The sequence below is a fragment of the Capricornis sumatraensis genome, chromosome 21 (assembly GCF_032405125.1).
Source record: "Capricornis sumatraensis isolate serow.1 chromosome 21, serow.2, whole genome shotgun sequence".
NCBI classification, from domain to species: Eukaryota; Metazoa; Chordata; class Mammalia; order Artiodactyla; family Bovidae; genus Capricornis; species Capricornis sumatraensis.
In genome coordinates this window covers 3,120,824-3,147,889 of record NC_091089.1, presented here as the reverse complement: position 1 = coordinate 3,147,889, position 27,066 = coordinate 3,120,824, and the positions used below count along the sequence as shown (strand labels likewise).

At 49.6% G+C, this 27,066-nt stretch overlaps 1 protein-coding gene across 3 annotated transcripts in view; it reads right to left on the bottom strand.

Annotated features, from left to right (window-relative positions):
* SLC66A2 (solute carrier family 66 member 2) overlaps positions 1 to 24,028 on the bottom strand; it is a 41,113-nt gene extending 17,085 nt beyond the window's left edge. For 2 of the 3 annotated variants that reach the window (XM_068993759.1, XM_068993760.1), the window contains exons 1-2: positions 23,766 to 24,028; positions 19,082 to 19,215 (exon numbers count right to left, since the gene is read on the bottom strand). In XM_068993759.1, coding sequence (XP_068849860.1) covers positions 19,082 to 19,215; positions 23,766 to 23,968 — 337 coding nt within the window. In that variant the 5' untranslated portion in view covers positions 23,969 to 24,028. Of the gene's footprint in view, positions 1 to 12,003; positions 12,058 to 19,081; positions 19,216 to 23,765 lie in introns of all 3 variants that reach the window. The other variant, XM_068993758.1, reaches the window with a different exon arrangement.
* Between the last annotated feature and the right edge of the window lie 3,038 nt (positions 24,029 to 27,066).

Sequence of the window (27,066 nt, the reverse complement as noted above, 5' to 3'; positions counted from 1 at the left end):
TGCCCTCCAGGGGTGCAGACAAAGTTCCCCGAGGACAGGAAAGGGCATGAGGAGGCAGGATCAGAGTTGGTCAGGGGGAAAGAGGACAAATCACAGTCGACTCCCACTTTCCGAAGCCTATCCCTGCCATATCTCAGGCAGAGAAACGTCTCTTTCAGGAACTCCCCTGTGGACCACTGTTTCTGACGTTCCAAAAAAACATACCAGTACCTGGGAGCGGCTGGCCCCTTCCAAGAGGATACATCAGTGAAACATGGAAGGAAGGAGAAAGAATCTTCACATGCATTTTAACAATATTTATCACATATCCGAGACAAGACAGGATGGCAAAGTGTGATGAGATCAAGAAGACCATAAGCCCCACAGATGACCAGCTGCATTTCCCAGAACTAATCTCAGAATGTCTAAAGCCCACAAAAATATTCAGTACACTAAATTCACAATGTCTGACATCGGATCAAAACTGACCATTGGAAAGGGTAACTAAGTGGGTGAATACATATGACTTTTTTCTTATCATTTAAATCTTATTAATAGATAAGGCTCCCCTGGTGGCTCAGAGGGTAAAGAATCATCCTGCAATGCAGGAGACCTGGGTTTGATCCCTGCATAGAGAAGATCCCCCGCATAAAGAAGGGAATGGCACCCCACTCCAGTACTCTGGCCTGGGAAATCCCACGGACAGAGGGGCCTGGTGGGCTACAGTCCATGGGGTTGAACATGACTGAGCAACTAGTGCACACACACATACACACACACACACACACACACACGACCAGGGGCTACTTAAACAAAGAAGGACAATGTAGCAGGGGGTTTTAGCGCATGGAAAGCTAACCATATAACAATTACACTAAGGTGGGCTGGTTATAAAGAGACATATGTGTTTCCACTAAGATCAGGACCAAATCAAGCAAGTTCGCTCTCATCACTTCTAATCAACACTGTGCTAGAGGCGCTATCCAGAGCAATCAGGCAAGAAAAGGGGGGAGAGGAAGAAGTAAAATGATCCGTATTCACAGATGACATGATCTTCTTATCAAATATATAAGGGACCCATTAAAGCCCACGAGAACGAACAAATGAGCTCGGCAAGATTGCAGGCTATCAGAGCAACTTATAAAAGTAAACTGCATTTCTACATACTAGCAGTGAACAATCAGAAACTAAGTTTAAAAAGCAATACCTTACACAATACCATAAAAGATATGAAATACTTAGGGACAGATCTGACAACGTGCAAGATGGGTACACTGAAAACTACAAAACACTGCTGAGGGCGACCAAAGAAGACACAGGTAAGAGGACAGCCTATGGAGCTCCTATACTGGAAGTCTCAACGCTGTCGTGTCGGAGCCTCCAAGGCCAGCCCCGGGTACGGTGATCTTCAGGGGGACTCACCCAGCGTGCCAGCGTAGTCCCAGCTGTGACACACGGCCACAGGACACACAGCCGAGTCAACGAAGGGAAAGGCAGGTGGGAAGCGCCCAGAGGACTCCAGCTGTGGCTTCCAGGAGCCTCTCCCTTGGATGAGCTTGATCCTCCAGCAACAGACAGCGACCAGGGGAGCTCATCAAGGCCTCAGTGCCCAGAGTTTTTACCAGGGTCTGGCCACGTGACACCCTCCGCTTAACACACAGTGAAATTGCAGACATCCAGAAGGACAGCAGGTGTCCAGACAACTGAAGCACAGAGAGCACCTCTTGCCAATTCTGGGAACAATGGGAAGTCTCCCAAAATCCAAGTTCCCAGACATCACTCAGGGGCCTGCTGGGGAGGCAGGCCTCTCTAAGGACAGCAGCCCCAGGGTGGCTGTGGTAACGCCCTCTGCACAATCATAATGATTAGTCTCCCCAGATTATAGATTCAAGATAACCCCAACCAAAGTCCTAGCATGCTTAATGTAGAAAGTGACAAATTGACCCTAAAATCCACATGGAAAGGCAAAGCACACAGAACAGAGAACAAAGCCGGAGGACTAACACTACCTGATCCAAGCCTCAGTACCAAGCCAGTAATCAGGACAGCGTGGTGCTGGCACAGGAACCGAGAAATAAATCAATTCATCAGAACAGAGTCCAGAAACAGACCCACACAGAGAGAGCTGACTTCTGACAGAGATGCATAGGTGATTTAGTGGGGAAAAAAGACAGTCTTTGGACATCCATACACAAAAGCAGTAAAGTTGAATCCATACCTCACACCAGAAACAAAAAGTAACTCACAGTTAATTAGATCACAGATCTAAATGTAAAACCTAAAACTACCAGGAAGAAAAACAGGGAGAAACCTTTGTGGCCCTGAGTTTGACAAAGATGCCTCAGATCTGACACCAAAAGCACAATCAGCAACAGAACAAACTAATAAGCTGGGCTCCATAAAAAATTAAAAACTTCTGCTCGTCAGAAGAAATTACTGAAAGAATGAAAAGACAAAGCACAGACAGGGAGAAGAACCTGCAAGCCATGTATCCGATGAAAGGACCTGTATCCAAAACATTAAAAACTCACAACTCAATAAGAACAACTTTTAAAGGGACAGAAGACCTGGATACTTTACCAATGAAGATTATAAGGATGACAAAGAAGCACACGAAAAGACGTGACATCATCAGTGAAATGCAAAGACAGACAACAATGAAATGCCACCACATACCTACCTGAATGGAAAAAAAAATTTTTTTTAAGGTCCATACAAAGTATTGATGAGGATGCAAAGCAACTGGAATTCACACACTGCTGGTGGGAATGCAAAATGGTATAGCACTTTGGAAGACAGTGCAACAATTTCTTTAAAAATTAAACATACACTTACCATATGATCCAGCCAGTCCACTGCTAGGTATATACCCAAGAGAAAAGAAAGCATATGTTCATATAAGACCTGAACGCAAGAGTTCATTCACAGTTTCATTTGTAACAATCAAAAACTGGAAATGATCCAAATATCCATCAACCAGTTAATAAACAGAAAACTTGTAATATAACCATATAACTCAACAATAAAAAGGAACAAACTGTTGATACACTCTACACCCTGGACAAATTTCAAAACAATTATGCTCAGTGAAAGAAACCAGACAAAACAGTATGTACTGGATGGTTCCAAATTCTGGTAAAATTCCAGTAAACGTGTCAAATTCTAGTAAATGCAAATGAATGGTGACAGAAAGCAGATTAGTATTGGGGGGAGGTGGGGGGTCACAAAGAGGAAAACTGTGGGGTGACCAGCATGTTCACTGTCTTGGTCGGGCGAAGGCTGTACACAGGCCCAAGCTGACCAGAGCTTCACACTTTGATGCACTCATTGCATGCTGATCAGACCTCAGTAAAGCTGCTAAAAGGAAACAGAGCTGCTTGAGTGGACAGGGAGCTCAGAGGGGCCTGAAGAGCAAGGGCAGGGGGACAGGCCCTCCGTCTCGGGAAGCCCACCCTCATGGCTGAGTCTCAGAGCTGCACACGGGCTGAATGAGACCTGGTGCGGCTTTATCTGCCAGTTCTCTGGGGCAAAGAAGGGGCCAGCTTCCTGGTTAAGGCCCTCCCGGGTCTCCCTGACCATCTCTGCCACTCGGGCTCCCTCAGGTGCAAGGACGGGCCCCGAGTCCTCACACGAGGGAACTGCCAGCATCCCAACCCTGCCCCGTCACAGCCCGGGGCAGTGGCCGCCACCAGCATCCTTGAGGGCCTCCACACCCCGCGACAGAGCCCCCGGCTGCCCCCGGACGGGCTTCCTCCAGGTCACAGAGCTGGGAGGGAACACTGCTGGAGCCCGTCCACCTCTCTGCCTCCCGGACTTGCAGGTAGGTAAGGACACCCCCAAGGGACATGCTCTCAACACATCCTCAGTGCACGGGCAACCCTGGGGGGCCACACCCAAGGGCTCCTGAGAACCTGAGTCATCCAACCACGACCGCTACAGAGAGGCTGGGGGAGGAAGCATGAGTGCTGCCGCAGGGAAGACACACATGCCCCGGTCCATCGGAGAGGACAGGACCAAGAGAGGCTCTGCCGGACACCAAAGCCTGACAGTCTACAAACAAGCACCACTTACAACTCCCGGGAGAGAAGTAAACATTCCTTTTGAATATATATGATTTACAACAATAAGACAAACAACCCAATTAAAAAATGATAAGGACCCAAATAAACATTCCTCTAAAGACACACAGATAGCCAACAAACACATGAAAAGATGCTCAACATCACGAATTGTAAGGAACTCAAGTCAAAACCTTAATGAGATATCACTCTACAGTTACTATGATGGCAAAAGTGAAAAGGACAATAGAAAGTCTTGATGAGGATGTGGAGAAACTGGGACCTACATACACAGCTGATAGGAATGTAAAATGGTGCCGCCACTTTAAAATGCAGTCCAGCAGTTCCTCAAATGATGAAACGTGGAGTTACCACACAGCCCAGCAACTCTATTCCTATGTAAACGCCCCCAAAGAACTGAAAACCTTCTTGTTCACGTGAAAACTTCCCTTGATTATTCACAACTGGACTATTCACAACAAGCCAAAAGGTAGAAACAACCCAAATGTCCATCACTGGACACATGGATAAACAAAATGTGGTCCAGCCACACAGTGGAATATTACTCAGCCTTGAAAAGGAATGAAGTACTAACACAGGCTACAACCGGGATGAATCCTGAAAATACATGCTCAGTTAAAGAATTCAGACACAAAAGTCTGTATTATTCCCTCACATGGCGTGTCCAGAATAAGCAAAACAGAGACAGAAAACAGATCAGTGGTTACCAGGGCTTGGGGTAAGGCAACTGGGTGGTGTGGGGTCTGTTTTGGGCTGATGGAAATGTTCTGTAATGAGATGGTGGTGGTCACTGCACAACACTGTGAATGTACTAAAAACCAATGAACTGTACACTTTCAAATTGTATACAGACATACATATTCACTTTAGAGAATATATTCTCTAATACTGAAGATAAAAATAGTTCTTTCAAACTTCAAGTTTGAGGTGCTGTCATTTGAATCCTGAACAATTTAAAATACATTTAATGACCCTTCTACCCATTAATTGTAACTGATGTGTTGTGGTGAGTTAAAACAAGCAGCAGGGAGAAAAAAGCAGGCAATTACATAAAGAAAAATGTCAGCTGAGGATAACCCTGGGTAGATACAGAAAGCATGAAGTGAGACTTTCAGAGCTTAGTCAGAAAAAGAAGAACACAGAAGACGCTTAATAAAATGTATAGATCGCTGATCTGTAATCAGAAGAATCAAGCATTTCTTATACTTCTTTAGGGATTCCTATGTCAAAGATTTTTTTATTAATAATTTTTAAAATAAGCTAAGAAAGAAGAATGGCCTGCACTCGCTCTCAAAACTGATTCTAGACCAGGCACAGGGGCGGGCTGGCACCCTACTCCTGAAACAGAGCCACTCACGTGACACCTTCCTCCTGGGCCGCTGGGTCCCACTCTGTGCATGAGCGGATGGTGCTCGGAGAACAGGGACGCAGGCAGAACGCCGACAGGAGGATGCCCACGAGAGCTGAGGTGTTAATAGAAATCACCTTCCCTCTCACTCCCCTGGCAAGCCCCCAGCTCAACCGGGATGTGCTTTCTCCCTGGATGTGTTTTCCAGTCAGTGGCCCCAAAGGGCAAGTCTGGATGGCAAGGCACTCAGAGCTGAAAGAAGATCCCAGGTGTGCGGGCCAGTCAATCAGCACAGGGCCTCCAATCCACCCAGCTGGCCTGCCCCTGAGCTGCTGCTAAAGATGCCTGGTGGTGACCAGCACATCCCTGAAGCTTCCCAATTATGTAAACGTGGAGAAATCCCCACCTGGCTGACAGAAGGTCTGAGGCTCCCTGGATCCACAAAGCCATTCCTTCCCTGCTCAGTCCAATCACTTCTGAGTTAAGAAGCCATTTGCTCTCTGAAGAATCTGCACCAGGAGTTTGCGTCCTAGTGGCAAGAAGGACTTGATTTCCTATCGAATTGTATTTTTATGCTCCAAACGACTATGTAAGAGATTTGGTCTCAAAGGGTATAGACCGGCCACCGATGATGCTGGAGCAAGCAGCGGCCTGGAGAGAGGGTGGCCGCCCTTCCTGCCTTGCATCAGAGCGATTCCAGCAGCAGCTCTAGCCACGCGGCCACCTGAGGATGCTGCAGTCGGCCTGCCGCTTTCCTCCCCAGAGAAAACCAGGACTAGCGAATGAGCGGGCACCCCAGGTCAGCGACGGTGACCTGCCCCAGGCCCAGGGTCCACTGAGGATGCGCGGGGCTGGCCTGGGCCCCTGTTCCCCCAGGGATGGTCCGGAGGGCTCCCCTACGTGGGCTCTGCTGCAGGAAAGCCCAGCTCCGCGGAGCCGACTTTTAAAAAATCACAACCCCCTGGCCAGTCTCAGTGGACAGCTTCAGGCTCTCAGATCGTGAGGACACATCGCAAAGAGAAAGGGTCTGGGGTCGGCGTGGGCCGGACCTCTGACTGGGGCGCCTGGCCCGGCCGGCGGCGGGGCGGATGCGGAGGCCTGGTTGCTGCCGCCGGGCAGGCTGTGAGTCAGACCCGCACACCTCCCCTCTCCGGCGGGGTAGGCCGCCCCGGGCCGCAGCCGCCCCCTATCCTCGCGCCCGCCCCGCCCATCAGACCCAGTCACCTGCGGACACCCGGCTCCGCGCTAGGGACCCTCGATCCAGGCCGCGTGGCCCGCGCGCCCCCGTGTGGCCAGCCCGCCCTGCCGCTCCCGGGAACGCGCGTGCCAACGACTGAAGACACAGTGGCGCGAGCCCGGGGGGGGGCAGGAACCCCAGCAGCGGGGACGGGTGGGTCCCCACGTGCCTGAGGCTGTTGTCAAAATCAACAGAGCAAGCAGCTACTGGTCAGAGTGTCAGACCCCACCACTCCCCAGAAGCTTAACAGGGGGACAAAGGAGAGTCAAGGTCAGCTCCTGGCACCCTTAGGCCAGGTCACTAAACACAGAGACAAGCAAACAAGCCCCCAAGCACAGTGGGGTCGGTGTCTGGAGTTGCTACAGTATTTTACCTAAAATAGCCAGTTTTCAACAAAGTATGGCAAGTGGCCCATACAGAGAAGAAAAAAAAGGAAACTACTTTTTAAGAGACAGAAGAACCATTAGACTTGGCAGAAAAGACTTCAAAGCAGTCCGTAAACGTTCCATTAAAAAAACATTAAAGGGAACCACACATAAAGAATAGAAGGAAAGGCTTCCCTGGTGGTTCAGTAGATAAGAACTGGCCTGCCAATGCACAGCACACGGGTTCGATCCCTGATCAGGGAAGATCCCACATGCCACAAAGCAACTAAGCTGGCACACCGCAACTACTGAGTCTGTGCTTCACAACTAGACAAGCCACCGCAGTGTGAAGCCCGCACACAGCAACGAAGAACCTGTGCAGCCACAAATAAATGAATGTTTCATAAAACAGAATTAAAGGAAGTACACTGACAGTGTCTTATCAAATAGAGAGTATCAATAGAGAGGCAGAAATTACTAAAAAGGACCAAATGAAAATTCTGGAATTGCAAAGTCCAGAAACTGAGGTCAAAAGACACAATCCTGGTGCACAACAGCAGAGCTGAGCTGGCAGAAGAACCAGCAAGCTTGAGGGCAGACTGATAAAGATCGCGCAGTGAGAATGAGAAAACAGAATTCCGAAAACTGAACAAGACCTCAGAGACACAGGGACAGCAGTCAGTGCACAAGCATGTGACGTGTACCTGGGAGGAGAGGAGGGGAGAAAGGAGAGGAGAACAGCCAAAGGCATGATGACTAAAAACTCCCAGATATGATGAAAATATCAGTTTACACACCCAAGCAGCTTAACAAATTCCAAAAAGGATAACGCAAAGGGATCCACACCCTCACATATCATAGTCAACCTGCTGAATGCCAAAGGAGAAACCCTTGAAATCAGCAAGAGAAGGACGTCCCTGGCAGTCCAGTGGTAGACTCCACACTCTCACTGCCGAGGGCTCAGGTTCACTCCCTGATCGGGGAACCAGGATCCCGTAAGTCACATGGCATGGCTGAAAGAGCAATTAGCAAGAGAAAATGAAAAACACACTCGAGAGGCAGCAAAAACAAACAAACAAACCCTGTCAACCAAAATTCTTACATTCAGCAAAACACTTTTTTTGCTGGCCATACAGCTTATGGGATCTTAGTTCCTTGATGAAGGACTGAACCCAGGCTCTAGGCCCTAGGCAGTGAGAGCAGAGTCCTAACCACTGGACCACCAGGGAATTCCGCAAAACATTTTTAAAAAATGGCAAAACAAAGACATTTCCAGATAAAAAAGATCTGGGAGAATTTCTTGTTAGCAGACCCATCTTATAGGGAATACTAAAAATAAATTATTCATTCTGAAAGAAAGGACCTCAGGCAGTAATTATAAACCACTTGAGAAAAACAGAAAGTATAGGTAATGGTGATCATGTAGGTAAAAGGCAGTAAAAGTGCATATTTCTTCTGTTTTTCTCTTTTAATTGATTAAAAAATCAAGTTAGTATAATTTTAAAGTAGCTTTTGGTAAGATGCACATCATAAGCTTTGGTGTTCGAGTCAAACACCAAGCAAATAACATAATATAACGTGATACAATGTAGTATACTATTATATATACATATGTGTGTGTGTATATATATATATATTTGAGGCTTACTAAAGGAATTAAAATATTACACTAAAAGTGTTCACTTAATACAAAAGAAAGTAATGGAGAAGGAACCGGTGGAGGTTAGGATAGATGGGAGGACAGAAAGCAGACAGTGAAATGACGAGTGTAAATTCAAACACAGTGACATGAAACGTGAGTGAAGTAGACAATCTAATCAAAGGCCAGAACAGCCAGAATGAATTTTTTTAAAGATCCATTATATGCTTTCTATGGAGAAGGCAATGGCAACCCACTCCAGTGTTCTTGCCTGGAGAATCCCAGGGACGGGGGAGCCTGGTGGGCTGCCGTCTATGAGGTCACAGAGAGTCGGACACGACTGAAGCGACTTAGCAGCAGCAGCAGCATACACTTTCTACAGGAGACATACTTTAGATTCAAAGATATAAAAAATAAGTCAAAAGCACAATAGAAAAAGATATACCATACAAACAGCAATCACAGTAGTAGTTTTTTTCTACTATCAGAAAAAAACAGACTTTAAAACAAAACGATCTATGCAACTGTATGTGAATCATATCTCAATAAAACCATTAAAAAAAAAAAGATCACTGGAAATAAAGGACAATTTTATAATGATAAAAGGGCCAATCTGTCATTAAGATAAAACTATACACATACACACCTAACAGTGCCCCAAAATATAAAAAGCAAAAACTGACAGAGGTGAAAAGAGAAACAAATAAGGTAGTTGGAGATTTCAATACACATTTCTAGTAGCTGACGTAACAACTCGACAGAGGAATAAGGGAAGAGGAGAGCTGACAATACTATGAAACCTAACCAGACGCTCCTCCACCCAACCTGATGAGTAGAACATACATCATTCACAAGCGCACATGGAATGCTCTCCAGGAGAGACCATTGGACAAGCCATCAAACAAGCCTCAATTTAAAATGACTGGAATGATAACAAAATATTTTCTCCAACTACAATGGTTTAAATTAGAAATCAATGCATGTATGCTATGCATGCAGGCTAGGTCGTTTCAGTGGTGTCCAGCTCTGCAACTCTATGAACTATAGCCCGCCAGGCTCCTCTGTCCATGGGATTCTCCAGGCAAGAATACTGGAGTGGGTTGCCACGCTCTTCTCCAGGGGATCTTCCCAACCCAGGGACCAAACTGGCATCTCTTAGGTCTCCTTCATTGGCAGGTATGTTCTTTATCACTAGTGCCACCTGGGAAACTCCTAGAAATCAATAATAGAAGGAAATGTGGGGGATTCATTATATATGTGGAAATTAACACACTCGTAAGTAACAAATGAGTTAAAGAAGAAATCCTGAAGGAAATGTAAAAACATTTTAAGGCCAATGAAAACATACCAAAACTTACAGGATGCAGTGAATGCATTACTTACAAAGAAATTATGGTTATAAAAGTTATATTTAAAAAGATGATCAACTATATGTCAGTAAAAAAAGAAGGAATATCTCAAATGCATAAATTAACCTTTTAACAAACTAAAAAAAAAAAAACTAAACCCAAAACAAGCAGAAGGAAAGAGATAATAAACACTAAAGTGGAAATAAACTAGGGACTAGAAAACAATAGAGAAACATCAACAAAACCAAAAGTTGGCTCTCTGAAAAAAATCAATTAAATGCACGAACCTTTAGCTGCAAGAAACAAAACAAGATGGAGAGAGAGAGAGAGGAGACTCGAGTTACTAATGTCAAGAGTTAAAAAGAGATCATTACCACTAACTTTACAGAAATAAAAAAGATTATAAAAACAATATATGCCAACAAATAACAGATTAATTGGACAAATTCCAAGAAAGAATTTCTCTTGAAACTAACTCAGGAAGAAACAGAAAGTAAGAATAGATTTACAAGTAAAGACTGAATTAGTCCTTTTAAACTTTCCACAGAAAGCGTAAGCCCAGATTGGTTTCACTGTCTGATCCCACCAAACACGCAAAAGAACGGATAAACCTGAAGCAACTGCTGAAAAAGCCCCCGGATCTGTTGCACTGTACAGCGAGTACAGTCGTAACCATCGGACTTGCCAGAAGACTAAAAGTGATCATCCAACCGTCAGACTTGCCAGGAGATGAAAAGTGATCATCCAACCAGCAGACTTGCTAGGAGACTAAAAGTGATCATCCACCCATAAAAAAAATGGTAAAGATGTAATGTGATAGAGGTATTCACTACCACTACTGGGCTATTATATCACAGTATATATATGTGTCAACATGTGCCTTTAATTTACCTGTCAAACATATTTCAATTAAAACACTTTTAATTAATAAATAATAGCAATTATTCACAAATTCTTTTAAAAAATAGAAGAGGAAGGAACGCTTCCCATTTCCAGCTTATTTCATAAGACCAGTTCTGTCCTGATACTAAAATCAATTGTCATATGAAGAAGGGGGAAACAAAGGAACCCAAGCAACCTAATACTAGCAAACAAAACCTAGTAACTTATAAAAATGATTATAAATCATGATCAGATGAGATTCATCCCAAGAATGCAAGGTTGGCTCAACATACAAAACTCCATCAACATAATGTACTGCAATTAGTAGAATAAATGACAAAAACCACATGATCACCTCAACAGACACAAAAGGCATTTGACAAACTCAAATATCTTCTCACGATGAAAACAAACTCAGAATAGAAGGGCACTTGCTTAACCTAATACAGGGCTTCTTTATAGAATCCATAGCCAACACCATACTCAGTGTCAAGAAGGAAATGCTCTCTCACTATGACCAGTAACTAGACAAGCACATCTACTCTCCTACTTCTGGGCACAGTAATTAGGCAAGAAAAGAAATAAAGTTTCCAGATTGGAGAAGAAGGAGTAAAACTCTCTATCTGTGGATGACATAATCTTGCATATAGAAAATCCTCAACTATCCATTAAAAAGCTATTAGAATGAATGAGTTCAGCAAAGCTGCAGGTCCCAAGATCGATATGTGAGAATCAATTCCATTTCTACAAAGTAACAATGAACAATCCAAAGTGAAAATTAAGAAAACAACACCATTTACCATAAAATCAAAAATAAAATACTTTGGAATAAGCTTAACAAACGGAATTCCAAAACTTGTGTTCAGATCACGTCTTTCTTTTTACCTCTCTGCATCCTTCCCCCATTAACATACACAGAAAATGGGTAGGTTTCTAGTGGTTACTTCATGCTTGAAAACAGCAGGCTGTGTTAGTTAGCTGGCTGGAGACGCAGCCACGCGGGGTGGGTGATGCCCATGCAAGGAGAGGATGCGGCACGGGTGGGAGTGGAGACAGAGACAGACAGAGCTAGAGCAGGGAGCGGCCCCGGTGCTCCAGGGGTGGCGCATGCTGCGTGGTACATACCCAGAAAGGACTGCCCGGGGGGGACTCTGACTTCTCCATCTTTATTATCTGCAGCTACATTTAAAAAGAGAAAGAGAGAGAAAACAGAAAGGAAGAAGAGACAAAAACAGACCGGTTTTAACACTGGTAAGTCCTTGTTGCATTTCTTTAAAAAAATAAAACATGGAACAGAAGACAAGCTTTTGGTTTCTGTGCATTAGGAAATCCACTTTGTGAACTATTTTTCTCCAAACCTGTCCTCTTTCAAAATAAGTCCCCGGGACAGAGGGGAAAAATGACACGTCACCAAATCTCACTTAATTTCTAAGGTCGGAGGTGCTGACAAGATACAGCAGACCCTGCTTCCACCTTCCCCCAGAAACTCATCTGGACACAAACCCTGGCTGCAAGACAGCTGTCCCAGGGTCCAGACTCTTTAGAACAAAGCTGTTTCCCGAGGGCACTTAACACAACACCCACTGTGAGCAGACATCTAGTTCAGCATGTGAACCTGCCCGCCCTTGGACATCACATCAAGTCAGGGAACAGGGCTGGCAGCTGCCCCCCAGCGGTGGCCCAGGAAGGACCACTGCCAGCCACCTCGCCTTCCCACCCATTCCCGCCCCACCTGAGACTTCCCTAGACTGGGCCACCCCAGGACAACGACAGACTGACCAGAGGCCCTGAAGACCACCAGAGCTCCTCCAGGGGGTTTCCACCTGCAAGTGGAGCTGAGGATGGCGGTCAGGAACCAAGGTCAGGAGCAAAGGCAGGAGCAAAGGTCATGGGTCTGCACTAGGCAATGGAAACTACCCCAAACTGTAAATTTTTCAAGTAGTCAGCTAAAAGCAAATACCAGCCTTTCTGCCTAGACCCGGGGACAGCTGATACCACTCAGGGAAGAGCTGGGGGGATGGAGGGGGTGGTTCATAAACCAACAGGAGCCACTGTCTCCTCTCCTTACCCCTCCTCCCTTCCAACACCCCTTTCTGCACCTTCTGGGTTCTGAGTCCCCAGAGTTGGTCCGATTCTCCCAGATTTTTGCTTCTGTCTTTGATTTAGACCAAGTTCACCATTAATGGGCACCTCCTCTAAAGATCAAAGTACAAAAAGAGGGAAGGGGGGTAGGCTACAGGACAGGGCGTTCCACTCAGCCACTTATGGGCTTGGGCGCAAAGCTGCCCTTCTCTCTCCCGGCTTGATCCCGCTGAGCTGACAAGCAGAGCTTCACACATGCCCAGCAGAACCATCGGGCGTGGCCAGGTGGAGGGCTTGGGGTCAGCCAGACACACACCCTGGTCAGGGCAGCCAGCAGCAAGCTGGGTGGGAAGGTCACATCCAGTGCACAGCGTCAAGCGACCTGAGGTTTTTCGGCTGGAAAGCAACATGATCAGATCTACATTTTAGAAAAACACCTTCATGTAGGACAGATGGAGGAAAGGGCGCTCTGAAGCCGAGAGACACTGGCAATGTTTTGTGATCACGTGCCCCCAAGATCTGTACTGAAGACACACCAGGCACCAAGCTTCAGAAATGACTGCAACGCTTCCATACCACATTGCCCTCAGAGCCTGCACCCCCCACTAGGAGGAGGGCCCCTGCCCCCTTGACTCAGGGTGGGCCTGAGGTGCAGGTCGGCAGAAGCAATGCTGTGTGATTTCCAAGACCAGATCTTTAAAAAGATGCAGTGTCCACCAGGTTCTTCCCAGACACTCCCGTTGAAACATGGCTCCACAGTGTGAGGAAGGCCAGTTCTCATGAGGAGCCCACGTGGGAGTGTTCCAGCAGAGCCCAGCTGAGGTCCGACAGCCAGCACCACGTAGACACATGAGTGAGGAGTTAAGGGAGGAACAGAGAGAGAGGGAGAGAGGGTGGGAGAGGCAAAGAGAGAGCGAGATCCAGAACCAGAGGAAGACACGGGGAGGACAGGCAGAGGCAAGAGACAGTGAGAGAGCAAACAGCCCAAACTGCAGAGTCTGGGGTGAAAATGTCCTTTCCTGTCCCCAAATTTGGGGCCCACCTGTCGAGCAGCCACAGAGACAGGAGCCAGAGATGACAAAGCAGAAGTTTCAGCAGGGCTGAGAAAGGACAGTCAGCTCTGGGGCGGCCAGAGGACAGGACGGTGCTTAGCAGACAAGAGGCAGCTCTGCAAATGCCCCGGGGCACTCTGGTCCTCAACACAGTTTGAGACTCACTGCTGGGGGCGCCTTGGACAGACGACGTGGGGGCTACGTGTGGGAGGGGGCGGAGGTGGACAACGGCTGCAGCAGAGAGGTAGGGGGCCCAGGGCCCACGAGGAGGTGTGTTCATGGTGGTCCAGCAACACAGGAACAGAAGACCCTAGGTCAGCACCGGGCAGTGGGCTGGACTGAGGCAGGATTGTACCCTGAGGTCCAAGGACACAAAGGAGCCCCTGAAAATGCAGAAGAGTCTGTGGATAAGCATCCTCCTGGGAAGGGGGATCCTCAGCTTTCATTCTCGGGATGTTATACGATTCTCCCCACCCAACATTTTCTTCCAGCTGGACGAAGCTATTAACTACATACCATAAAAAATTCACACTTTGAGTGTGTTTAGAACATTCCCAGAGTCCTGCCACCACCACTACTACAGAACTCTAGGGCTTTCATCAGCTCACAAGGAACCCTGTCCTCTTCCGCAGTCAGCCCATCCCCCTCTACCTCCCAGCCAATTCCACCAGAGTGCTGAGACTTGGGGCAAATCTCAACTGAATTCACTCAGGTATCCGGCTGGTGGCCCACTCACTGGGAGGCACTCGCTGTTTCTAGTGACTGCACGACACAGGCATTTGGCAGGAGGGACGTGTGACCCTGAGGACCCCATTTAAACAACTCAGCAGCCTCGCTGTTGGCATGACCTCAAGACAGCACCCGCCGGAAGCTGAGAGGGAACCGAGCTGAGAACGGCATTCCACGTCCTGGAAACTTCCCTGCCCCACCCACTGGGGCCCCAAAGAACCCCAATCCAACAGCCATCCCAGGGGCCCAGACTGGGGCCTCCAAGGCCAGGTCTGGGGCAGGAAACTGGACAGCGAGCTCAGAGCATCTTGTCACAGCAAGGTCCGCGGTCCAGGGGACCACCATGCCAGGGGCAAGAGCCAGCAGCAGAGGGTCTGAGGCGGGCAGCGGCCACAGGGGCAGGGGACTTCTGCTACGTGGATCATGGGGTAAAGTAAAACAAACACACTCACCACTGCAAGGTGCTGGGAACTGATTTTGAAAAGTAAATAAAGAGAAATATGGAAATCACCCCTGAATTGGAAGGACTGATGCTGAACCTCCATATTTGGCCACCTGATGCGAAGAGCCAATTTGTTAGAAAAGACCCTGATGCTGGGAAAGACTGAGGGCAGGAGAAGGGGACAACAGAGGATGAGATGGTTGGATGGCATCACCGACTCAATGGACGTGACTTTGAGCAAACTCTGGGAGGTAGTGAAGGACAGGAGGGCCTGTCATGCTGCAGTCCATGGGGTCGCAGAGTCGGACCTGACTTAGTGACTGAACAACAAGTGAACATTCACCTGCCTCTCCTTTATAAATCAAACTGTTGAAATGCTGAGCAGCATCCACGGGGAAGTACCTCTAGAGGGGCAGGGACAATAGAGTGGGGTGCTGGGCGGCTGGGACAGACTGTTGGGTCTGGGCCCTGGGCCCCCGTGGCCACCCTCCAGAGAGGCCAGCTGCCAGGGGTGCCTCCTGGAGGAAGAGCACAACGGTCCTGCAGAATCGAAAGGGCGGACCTGGATCAAATCACCTTGCAGAATGTTCTTCACAGGGCAGCCCACACAGCCCTGGTTCAGCAGCCTGATTCTGTGCAGATCCTGCAGCCCTGACCCTCCCAAGTGCTGCTGCCGGTCCGCTGACCCCGTGCTGGGCACGAAGTGCACAACGTAGAACAAACAACAGACAGGTTCCAAGGACAAAGGGGATTTAGGGAGAACTATAGATTAAAAGGGCTTCCCAGGTGGCACTAGTGGTAAAGAACCCACCTGCCGATGCAGGAGATATAAGAGACAGGGGTTCGATCCCTAGGTCGGGAAGATCCCCTGGAGGAGGGCATGGCAACCCACTCCAGTATCCTGGCCTGGAGAATCCCATGGACAGAGGAGCCTGGCGGGTTACCGTCCATGGGGTCACAAAGAGTCAGTCATGACTGAAGGGACTGAGCATGCACCCCCGTATAGATTAAGAAGACAAATTACAACAACAAGAAGACACCGACCAATCACAGTGTGTGGCCCATAACCAGATCTTGATCTAAGGAAACAACCTGGCCAAACACTTAGGAAACACAAGAGACAGTTGGAAACTCACACAGACGGTGGTTTGATAATAAGGAAGAGCTGACTTCTCATGGAATGATGATATTGTGTCATGCTTTCTTAAAGTCCTATCTTTTAGAGACACGCTACAGACCATCTACAAATGGCCTGTATCGAGGATTTGCTTCAGAAACTGCAGGAAGAGGATGTGCACGGGCTCTGGAAAATGGTCGGAGGCTGTCACGGCCCCACACAGAGCACCATATGCTGCTCTCCCACTTCTGCATGTTTGAAATTCTCCACAATAAACAGTGAAAAAGGAAAACACAGCACTGTCAAGACAGACACCACCCTCCACTCCCGGTTCACATTAAACAGCAGGTTTATATTAGCATCTCCAGCCAATTTCTCCCTGAAACACGTGGCCTCCGTGCATGCCGCCCCATCTTGGACATCCTGAAAGGGGAACCCACCCCTCTGGGTCCTGCCTCCACTGCACACGAGGGCACTGAAAAGCTTCTGTGAATGAGAGGTTTTAAAACATTTGATCCTAATTTTGAAACTGATCCCAATCTTGTGATGCTGGAGACTGAAAAAGAAACACTTGGGAAAAAACACCACAGTGTTCCAAGCAATGGCCTCTGGGCAGTGGGGTGGAGACTTTTGTGTTGTGTCCTGTCTCCTCCAAAATGTCTACTGAGCAGGTGTCACTCATCAGATAACAAATTAGATATTTTTCTAAGTAACCTGCTTTTTCTCCTTAACACCACTAATGTTTCTTTAATTGTAACTTTCAAGTTGAATGGGTGACCTTCAGAACTGAAAACTTTTATAAAAGATGGCTGGAAAACATTCAAGCTTTTTTGCAGTCTGCCTGACCATCCTATAGCTGAAGTTGGGCTCCTCAGACTCTCCTCCTGAGTTATTTTAACGTGCATGGTCAGTTCCCCTGGAAGTCTGCCTCCTGGGGCCAGAGGCACCCTCACAGCCCTAGCTGACACATTCCGGAAGCGGAAGCTGGCCACCTGCCAGGTGGAGGGGGCTAAGGGGGTGGGGAAAGCACAGGACAGAGGCCCATGGGCTGCAGAGCTTCCCAACCCAAACCACTTGGTGTTTTCACAGCCTGCTTCTGGCAGATGAGAGGAAATAAACCCACACACTCATTAAAGGCTTCCCTAGGAGGACGCAGAGACTTAAGTATCTCTTAAACAGTGGACACAAAAATACGTAAATCACCCTGGATTCGAGTCCTGAATTCTCCAACTCTTCTGAATTCTCAAACTCTTAGCTGGTGTGGGCAAAGGTGAGGAGACGACCCTCCCTGAGGCTGCGCTGGGCCCAGGGGTCAGGAGCCATAGCCCTCCCCTCCCCCAGAGTCGAGGGCGCCCACTAGCACACCGGCCAATGCCTGCGAGCTGCCATTAGGTGTTAAATTATGAGTTCACTGCGCGACACGGGGGCCTGGCTCCTGCTGTCATCATGGCCCACACGGCTGCTAACAAGGTCACTGCTGCAGAGCCCGAGGCTCAGGGCGCTGAGCCACCAGGGCACCGATGTCTCCCCAGGCCTTCCCCCACCCGGTGAGGACGGACGCGCTGACCATGCACACGGCCCACTCCGCGGTCGGCCGTGAGATCCTGCACCCCTTATAGGCGAGGTTCAAGGGGCACATATCACAGATGCCCTTGTCTCAGAGGAAATTAAGCTGCAGCTCCTCCCTAGTGAGGGATCCGCGATACAGGAGCCCTGCTTCCTGGGCACCAGCAGCAGCACGGTCAGCACCACCTCGGGTGAGTGTTCCCAAGTCACAGCGGGGAGGACGGTGCTGATGGGGAGAAGCAGCAGAAACAGGCAGTGCTGATCACCTTTACAGCCTAAGCGACACTCAGCGGTCCAGGCTACTCACTGGAGCTGGAGGCCGGCCCATTTTCTACACAGACTCACACTAAAAGCAGAAGCTACACAAGAGGAAATGATTCACTCAAAGTGAAAGAAAATAACCATCAGGAAAAAGAAAACGAGCAGGGCAGGAGCACAGTCCACAAGAGTCCCAGAACTAAACAAACACCGGAGAATACGCTTCTCTAAGCAGCAACTAAGGCTGCGCACACACAGCCTCAGACGAAATCAAAGCGAGAACTGTCTTAGATTCAGTCATTAGACAAAGAAGTGCAGCAGTGAACCCCCTGCAGAGAGAAGCCCACCAGCCCACTTGGTCAAACACAGAACATCTGCTTGGAATGATCACAGTCAAAGGAAAAGGCAAAATCAGGAGCAGTATCTTCCATTTTCTAAGCTGCCAAAAAATGCACGTGGGTTGAGCGTGGAATTCTCCAACCTGAACTCATGGACCCTGTGTGCCCATCCAAAGCCCACAGAGCATGACGCCAGGTGAATGTTTAACAAGGTACATAACTGATCCCAGTTGACTCGGGAGGAAGACAAAAACGGAGAGGCTGTGTTAAGAGCACAAGCCACACACAAGTTCAAAGATAAACCGCCTCCGCAGGGAACGTCTGCCTCCAGCCTGGTCAAGCCAGAAACAGACCAGCAGTACCACCTCCTGCCCGATGAGGGTCCAGTGTGACCACGGCCACAGCCAAGGGCATGTTAAGGAGAGCTGATCACTTGCCCAAGTCCCAGCTCCATGTTGTCGAGTCAGTCACTGATGGAGAACACGGCTGCCATGACAGACGCCAGCGCCACTTGGTGAGACTGCGACTGCCTGGGCAGCCCAGTGTCTCCCCGGGAGCTCCGGCTGAGTGCCACTCCTGGAGTCACTGGGCTTTCTCCCCGAAGCTGCCGGTTACCCACCTGAAAAGACCCGGCGTTTCAGGTTCAGCTCATTGGCCACGCGGACCTCGGTGCAGAGCTTCAGCATGAGCAGCATGGTTAGGATCATGACGACGCTCTGCCAGAGCAGTGGTGACTCGAAGCGCCTCCCGAACCTGTGGGGGACACGCCGTGGCATCAGGGAGGCACCGGGCAGAGCGCCGTGTGCTGGTCAGACAGCGCCGGGGTGGGAGGGCCCAGACCCGTCCTGGGCAGCCAGCCCGGGTCTCCACAAATGCCTGGGATCACGTGCAGGAGTGAGACATGCCGCATACCCCTCCCCAGGAATCGCTGGGGCCTTCCCAAGGCCTCAGACTGACTGTGAGCGGGCCTCCTGCGCACTGCCCACCCCCCAAAAGCCCAGCCAGGCATCCATCACCCTCCTGCAGAGACGCTGCTACCGCCAGTGAGACACCCAGGCTCCAGATCACCTGCCTCCCCAGGAAGGTGCATCCTAGGGTTGGGACCAAGAGCAGCCCCGCCCCCTGCCTGAAGAGAGGGGCCAGCCAGGCCAGCACAGTCCAAAGTGTGAGCAGAGCAGGGCACCAGGCCCCCACCCCTCACGAGGGAAGAGGTGAAGTCAGCGAGGGCATGGGTGCAGGCCTGGCAGACCCCCACTGAAGCCCCATGTCCCCCTCTTCTCCCAGCCCCAGCCCGCCCAGCTATAGGACCCCAGGCCTTCCTGCTAACTTTTGTGTTGAGCATTTTACCACCTCAGCCAAGAATTCCTGAAGGCCAGAGCCACAGTCCAGTGACCAGCACCAGTGGGCCCATTAGAAGACCCCAGTCCCCAAGGGGTGATCACAGCACTGCCCTCCCCGTATCAGCTGGGGGTCTCAAACGTGGCCACCCAGAACCACAGGGCCTGGGACATTCGATCCAGCCTACTGCAAGCCTGCAAACCCATCACCCGAAGGTGAGGCCTGGGCACAGCGCCCTGCAAGCCCAGGCCCCAGTCTTACTTGGCTGTTCCGGGGCAGAGTCCACTGGGAGCAGTTTCCCACACCTGAGCTGGTACCAACTGTCAGAGTCGGGAGGCCCTGGATGGCCCTCCCCTGACCCTGAAATCAGGCGACAGGCAGACAGTGGCCCACCTCCCCGGCCCCTCCCTCACACCCATCCCTTCAAGGAGGCGGTCACCGAGAGCTGCCGCTGCTGCGGCCACACACGTGCTTCTGCACAGGCTGTTCCGGCCACCACGCTGCCCTGGCCCTCGTGCTGTGACTCGCCACCTCTGGGCTTCGTCTCCTCTGTAAAGTGCAGACCCTCAAGCCTATGGCCGTTTGAGGACATTTCTAGCCAATTCTAGGAACTAGCCCCCACTGGTTACCTAGCTGACCCCAGGGGCTGACAGACCCATAGATAATCCAGAAGAGGAGACATAGAAGGGTCTGTATCAGGCTGGGGGCACTGGAGCAGGTGGGCATCACAATAAACACTTTGGTCTAGTGTTTCACTTCTATTTAGTTACAGGACTGAAGACATGGGATTTAGGCCATTATATAATAAATGCCACTTCCATTTTTTGAAATTGTTCAACAGAAACAATGAGTGACTAGAAAAACGGGAAAAAATGAAGGTTTGTGCTTCACCTTATACCACACACCAAAAAATCAAATCTAGGTGAATTCAATATTTACAGTAAAGAGAGAGATTTATAGTGAAGTAAGTGTGGTGGCAGAGGTGAATATTTAACTGCTTTTAGGGTGAAGACAAGCAAAACAAGACACAAAATTTCAAAAAGCTCAACTTCCCACAAAAGATATACAAGTGACAAAACAAATAAACAAAGTTCAACATCATTAGTAATTTTTAAAAGCTCATTAAAATAGACCCTATGTTGTACTCATCAGGTGGGTTAAACTTCTCCCTTTAACCTTTACAGTCTGTGCTGGCACGCTGTCAGAGAGCCCTTTCTCCCCTCCTGCCTTGACACTGAAGTTGGCACAGCCTCTCATGCAGATGATGGGAGAGCCCGGCTCAGGGGAGCTGGTCCATGCACATCCCCCCAGGGTGCAGCACACACCTGTCATTCCCAGGGAGACACACACTGCAGAAAACGTGCAAAGTTTCACAGAGCTTGAGAAAAGTTTCCACCAGGAACACCTCTGATGCGCCTTCAAAGCCCCAGAGAAAAGCTCAAGTGGAAGAGAAGCTGGGTATCTATTTCCTGCTCCCACCAGGACGCCTTCTGCCTAAGTAGCAGCTTGCCACTACCCCTCTGATACAGTGTCCAGGAGTCTCGGATACAATTTTACTACATCTCCAATACAATGTCACCACACCTCTGGTACAGTGTTACAATCTCTCTGATCAGACAGGGGTGTGGCTGGAGAACTAGCTCCCAGATAAATCAGGCCCTGGGTCAGAGGCCCTGCAGCACCATCCCTGTATCTCTCCCTCCCTTCCCTGCAAAAATCACTCAGTCCTTCTGGCTTCTGACAACACAAATGCCAAGTCCTGTCCATCAGCACTGTGCATGATCTGCTGAATGCTGGTTCTGCAAAAGGATGGAAAGAATCATAAGAATGAAAGCATTAGAGTCTCGTGACTTTCCGAAACCTGGGGTTTATGTAGCTTGGTCAGCCTCCAACAGGCCTGCAGAGCCACTCACATGCCGCATGCTAGAAATTTCCCAGGGGCTTCCCAGGCAGATAAGAGTTTCTAGGACTGCCTTCCCGGCAAGCTCTAGGGAACTACACTCTTCACTTCCTCTATGTCCACCACTGTTCTTACACTGACCCGGCTCCATCCCACCCGGAGCCCCCGGCCTGAGCTCTGTCCCTCCCCACCACCCAGAACCCATGTATGTGTGTCTGTATGTTCCACACAGCATTGCTGCTAAAGTTTTAACCCCACAGCATCCACCCAGGGTCTGGCTCATGGGAAACCCTCAGAAACCTGTTAAATGAAATGGGCTGCTAACCTATGAAGCCTGGAGGGGACTCTGTTAACCTATGAAGCCCGGAGAGGACCCAGGAGTAGGTGCTTTGGAGGCTCCAGAGAAAGGAAGGAAATGGGTGACAGGCAAGGTCCCTCAGAGCAGAGGGACCTTGGGACCAGGTGGGCAGAGATGCACACACTCATTACAAGTTGTAGGCGAAGCCTAGCCTGTCTGCTGAGCTTAACCACACGAACTAGAAAGTACTGCCAGGTGTGAAGTACAGGGAAAGCACATTCCCAGGTGAAAGGGACGCTGGAGCAGAGACCAGTGCCCCTTGCCAGCCCTTCCTTCTTCCCATAGGATCTCACAGACTTCTGGGATCCTGGCTGAAGGCAATCCTGTGTGTTCACAGGGCAGCCATTGAACCCCTGAAGCGACACAGGCCAGTTGAGGCAGCTCAATCCTCCTCTGTTTGAAGGAGACCTGCCCCTGCCTAAAGGAAGTGTGGCTCCCAAGCTGGGGGACCTTGGCTGGGCTGAGCCTGGGCTGGAGCGCCAGCGTGACAGCGGTCCGGGGCCCTGCTTCTGTGTCCCTCAGACCCAGGGGCAAGCAGCCGAGAGAGGGAAGGGGGGCATCTTGCTGCAGTGAGAGAGTGCTGACCTCAGCCAAGCAGAAAGGAAGAGTCTTTAAAATGCAGTTTTTCAACAGATGCCAAACAAGTTAAAAGATAAGTGACCTCTGACCCCTCCTTCAGAAGTAGATGGCCCAAAGGCAGGGCTCACGGTCTGACAAATTCTCCTGGAAGAAGGGGTCACTCACCATCTCACATTTTAAAACCCCACACTGAGCAAAAACACAGTGAGAGTGCCCAAGGGCTGCCTGGGGCCAGGCGGTCCAGAAGGTGAAGGAGCTGAGAATTTCTGGACTCCGGGGACTCACACCCTGATGACCGGCCAAAACTCATCAAACTACACACGTGAGATTGCACGTTTCTTTAATGTAATTCCTACCTCAGTAAGGCTGACTTAAAATTAATTAGAAGGAAAGCTTGATTTCTCCAACAGTGACCCGAAAGCTGACAAAGGGCCTGGGATTCTCCCGCAGGAAGGACAGTCCTGGGTTTTACCGAAATCAGGAGGCTGCGAGACCTCTTCTCATGTCCTCTGAAAATGTACCTTCCCAGTTACATCTGGCTTCAACAGCTGTTAAAATAACACCCTACTCCTTACCAGAATGCAAATGCCAGTAAGAGCAACCTGACTGGGAGGAGCAAGAAGAGACAGTCCCTTAAGTACTAGCCAGAAAGTTGACTTACCATTAAAAAAAAAACCAACATAAAACCCCACACACAACAGAGAAGGCAGGAAAGGCGGCCCTTCAAGGCAGACGCCGGGAGTACTGCTTCCTGTCCGGCTCAGACGCCCCTCCTGACAGCTTTCACTGGCCAGTGCCTTGTTCTTCCTGCAGCCCGCCCTCGGTCACTGGTGTTCATGAACTCCCTTCCTTTTCTCTCCACTGCCCCCAGATGGCACGCAAATGCCTGAAGGCAGGGGCCCAGTCCTAGACGCAGCCCCACAGAGAAGGCCCTGGGTGTCTTGCGAAGGTAGGAGCCACACGAAATGAAAACGCAGATCTGAGACTATGCGATTCTCTCCCTTCCTACCACTTTCCCTGGGAAACAGTCTCATCGTTTCACAGCTCCTTCCCAGGAAGTACAGACACTTCCACCCACTGGCCTCACGCAGACAAGAGAAGGCCATCTGCGCGGGGCACCCCACCTACCAGAAGAGTATCCGTAAGATATTGGCCACCAGGAGCACCAGACACACGTAGGTGGAGAAGCCCTCGGCGTTCTGAGTCCGCCGGATGTCCCGGTACTGCGGGATGTATGGCACCACGCCTCCGAAGACCATGGCACCAGCTGCGCCCCAGGAAACCAGCTGGTGCAGCGGGACCAGAAGCCAGCCCAAGCCTTCCGCTTCCATCCCGCTCGCCCGGCGGCCTGCCGGCTGACTGACGTCCACCCGGCCCGCGCGCCCTCCGCGCTCCCGGGCTCCCGGCGCGCGCTGTCACCCCCACGTGCCGCCGCCGCCCGGGACCATCCTCCGCCGCGGGCCTGGAGAGAGGAAAAGAAGTAAGGACTCAGCCGGGCCGCCTCGCCCAGAGGAGCCGCGCCCCGCGCATGGCCCGAGGCCCAGGACGCGCCCAGGGCGCACCGCCGGCTCGCGCGCGGGGCACGACCCCTCCTCGGGCGCGCACCCCGGGCTCCGCGGGAGAGCCGAGGCGCTGGCCGCCAGCCTGCGGCCGGCGGGGGGACTTGCCGTCGGGGTGGGGGCTCGGTTCCCGGGGTGGGAGTCGCACAGCCTGGGGCTCAGAGGGCCAGGAGAGGGGGGCCCGGCCCAGGTGCACGCGCCGCCGGGGCCGCCCCGCACCCCAGCCGCACGCAGGGCAGACTCGGCGCGGCGCCCGCGTCCACGTGCTCCGCGGACCCCTCCCGGCTCACCCCTCCGGCCGGATCCCCGCAGTCTGTCCTCTGTCAGTCTGTCCGTCCGCGCAGCGGGCCCCGCCTCTGAGTGACGTCACAATGCATAGCCCCGCCCATACCAGGCGGCGGGGCCGTCTCCGCGGGGTCCTAGTGCGAGCCAGAAAGCCGGCAGGGTGGGGCGGGACCCGGGCGAAGTCAGGGGTCGGCCAGGTTAGGAAACAGTTGCCTGGCAAAGACACTCCTGGGCCACGGGCTCACGCGGCCCGGCTCCGCCTGTTCTGTAGCGAGTGGCCGCGTAGACCGGGTCCTGTCGCCGCCCCAAGGGTCAGCGCGAGGCCTGGGGGAGAAATCAAAGTGTGTTTTGAGCAGGCAAAATAAAGACTCTTTCAAAAATCTATCTTGTTTCAACTTCTAAACAACCGGCAGTAGGACATTGATCTTGATCCAAGTGGAGAAAATGAAGACCCTTTCTACCTGTGGGAGGCTTAAGCCACTTCCCCTTTTCTGTTTTCTTAAGTCTCTTCATTCTGCAGGTTTGACCACTTGTTCGCACAAAAAAACCCCTGGAAGGCTTCTTTTTTTTTTTTTTTTCAGGTTGCTGACAGTTGTTACAGGGCCGAGTCTAGGCAGCCTCCTGGCGTGGCTCGTTTGTACAGCCAGCTCTGAGAACCACCGTTTCAAAATTCACAACGTACACAGGAAGTCTTCATGATTCAGGTTAATTGCTTCTGGGAAAGGCACTTGCTATAAATGGGGCCAGAATTGTATAATAAATAATTAGTGGGTTAAAAAATAGTGCTTATGTTGCAGTAAAAATAGAAGTTAAGGGATTTCCCTGGTGGTCTAATGGCTAACAGTCTACACTCCCAACGCATAAGGCCTGGGTTCAGTCCTTGGTCAGGGAACTAGATCCCACATGGCGCAACTTAGACCTGGCACAGCAAAATAAATAAAGGAAATATTTTTAAAAAAATAATTTAAAATTATGAGATATTGCAACAGCCAATAAAAGGAAGCAAAAAAAAAAAATCTATGCTCAAAATCTGTGTATCCATTGATATATTTAAAATGGATAACCAACAAGGACCTTTTATATGGCACATGGAACTCTGCTTGATGTTATGTGGCAGCCTGGATGGGAAGGGAGTTTGGGGGAGAACAGGTATATGTATAGCTGAGTCTCTTCACTGTTCACCTGAAACTATCACATTGTTAATCGCTATATGCCAGTATAAAATAGGAAGTTTTAAAAAATCTGTATATTCAAATAAGTACTCTGAAAGAACTCTTCTTTTATTACAGAATTTTTAAGTGAGAATTTCAAACATACACAAGAGTAGAGATAGTAGCAGTGAACTCCATGTATCCATCACCCAGCATCAATAACTATAAAAGAGCTCTTTTAATGAATATAACATAAAAAACAGCACAGCTAATTGGCAGCATATCTTCCTTTCTAGCAATGATGGTGCATCTTAAAATCAGCAGCATCTTAGATTGAAGGCCTTAGAAATTAAGCCATTCACATGGACTCAGAGGGGCCTCTGGCCACTTCCGCTGGCATTCATGCTTCAGAGGATAGAACTTCCTCTTACATTCAGCTCAGTTCGTTCAGTCGCTCAGTATTGTCTGACTCTTTTCAACCCAATGGACTGCAGCACGCCAGGCTTCCCTGTCCATCACCAACTCCTTGATCTTGCTCAGACTCATGTCCATCCAGCTGGTGATGCCATCCAACCATCTCATCCTCTGTCATCCCCCTCTTCTGCCTTCAGTCTTTTCCAGCATCAGGATCTTTTCCAGTGAGTCAGTTCTTTGCATCACATGGCCAAAGTACTGGAGCTTCAGCTTCAACATCAGTCCTTCCAATGAATATTCAGGACTGATTTCCTTTAGGATTGACTGGCTTGATCTCCTTGCAGTCCAAGGGACTCTCAAGAGTCTTCTCCAACACCGCAGTTCAAAAGCATCAATTCTTCAGTGCTCAGCTTTCTTTGTGGTCCAATGCTCACATCCATACATGACTAATGGAAAAACCATAGTTTTGATTCTATGGACCTTTGTCGGCAAAGTAATGTCTCTGCTTTTTAATATGAGGTCTAGGTTAGTCATAACTTTTCTTCCAAGGAGTAAGCATCTTTTAATTTCATGGCTGCAGTCACCATCTGCAGTGATTTTGGAGCCCAAGAAAATAAAGTCTGTCACTGTTTCCTTTGTTTCCCCATCTATTTGCCATGAAGTGATGGGACCAGCTGCCATGATCATCTTTTTTTGAATGTTAAGTTTTAAGCCAGCTTTTTCACTCTCCTCTTTCATTTTCATCAATAGGCTCTTTAGTTCCTCTTTGTTTCCTGGCATAAGGGTGGTGTCATCTGCATATCTGAGGTTATTGATATTTCTCCTGGCAATCTTGATTCCAGCTTGTGCTTCATCCAGTTTGGCATTTCGCATGATGTACTCTGCATATAAGTTAAATAAGCAGGGTGACAATATACAGCCTTGATGTATTCCTTTCCAAATTTGGAACCAGTCTGTTGTTCCATGTCTAGTTCTAACTGTTGCTTCTAGACCTGCATACAGATTTCTCAGGAGGCAGGT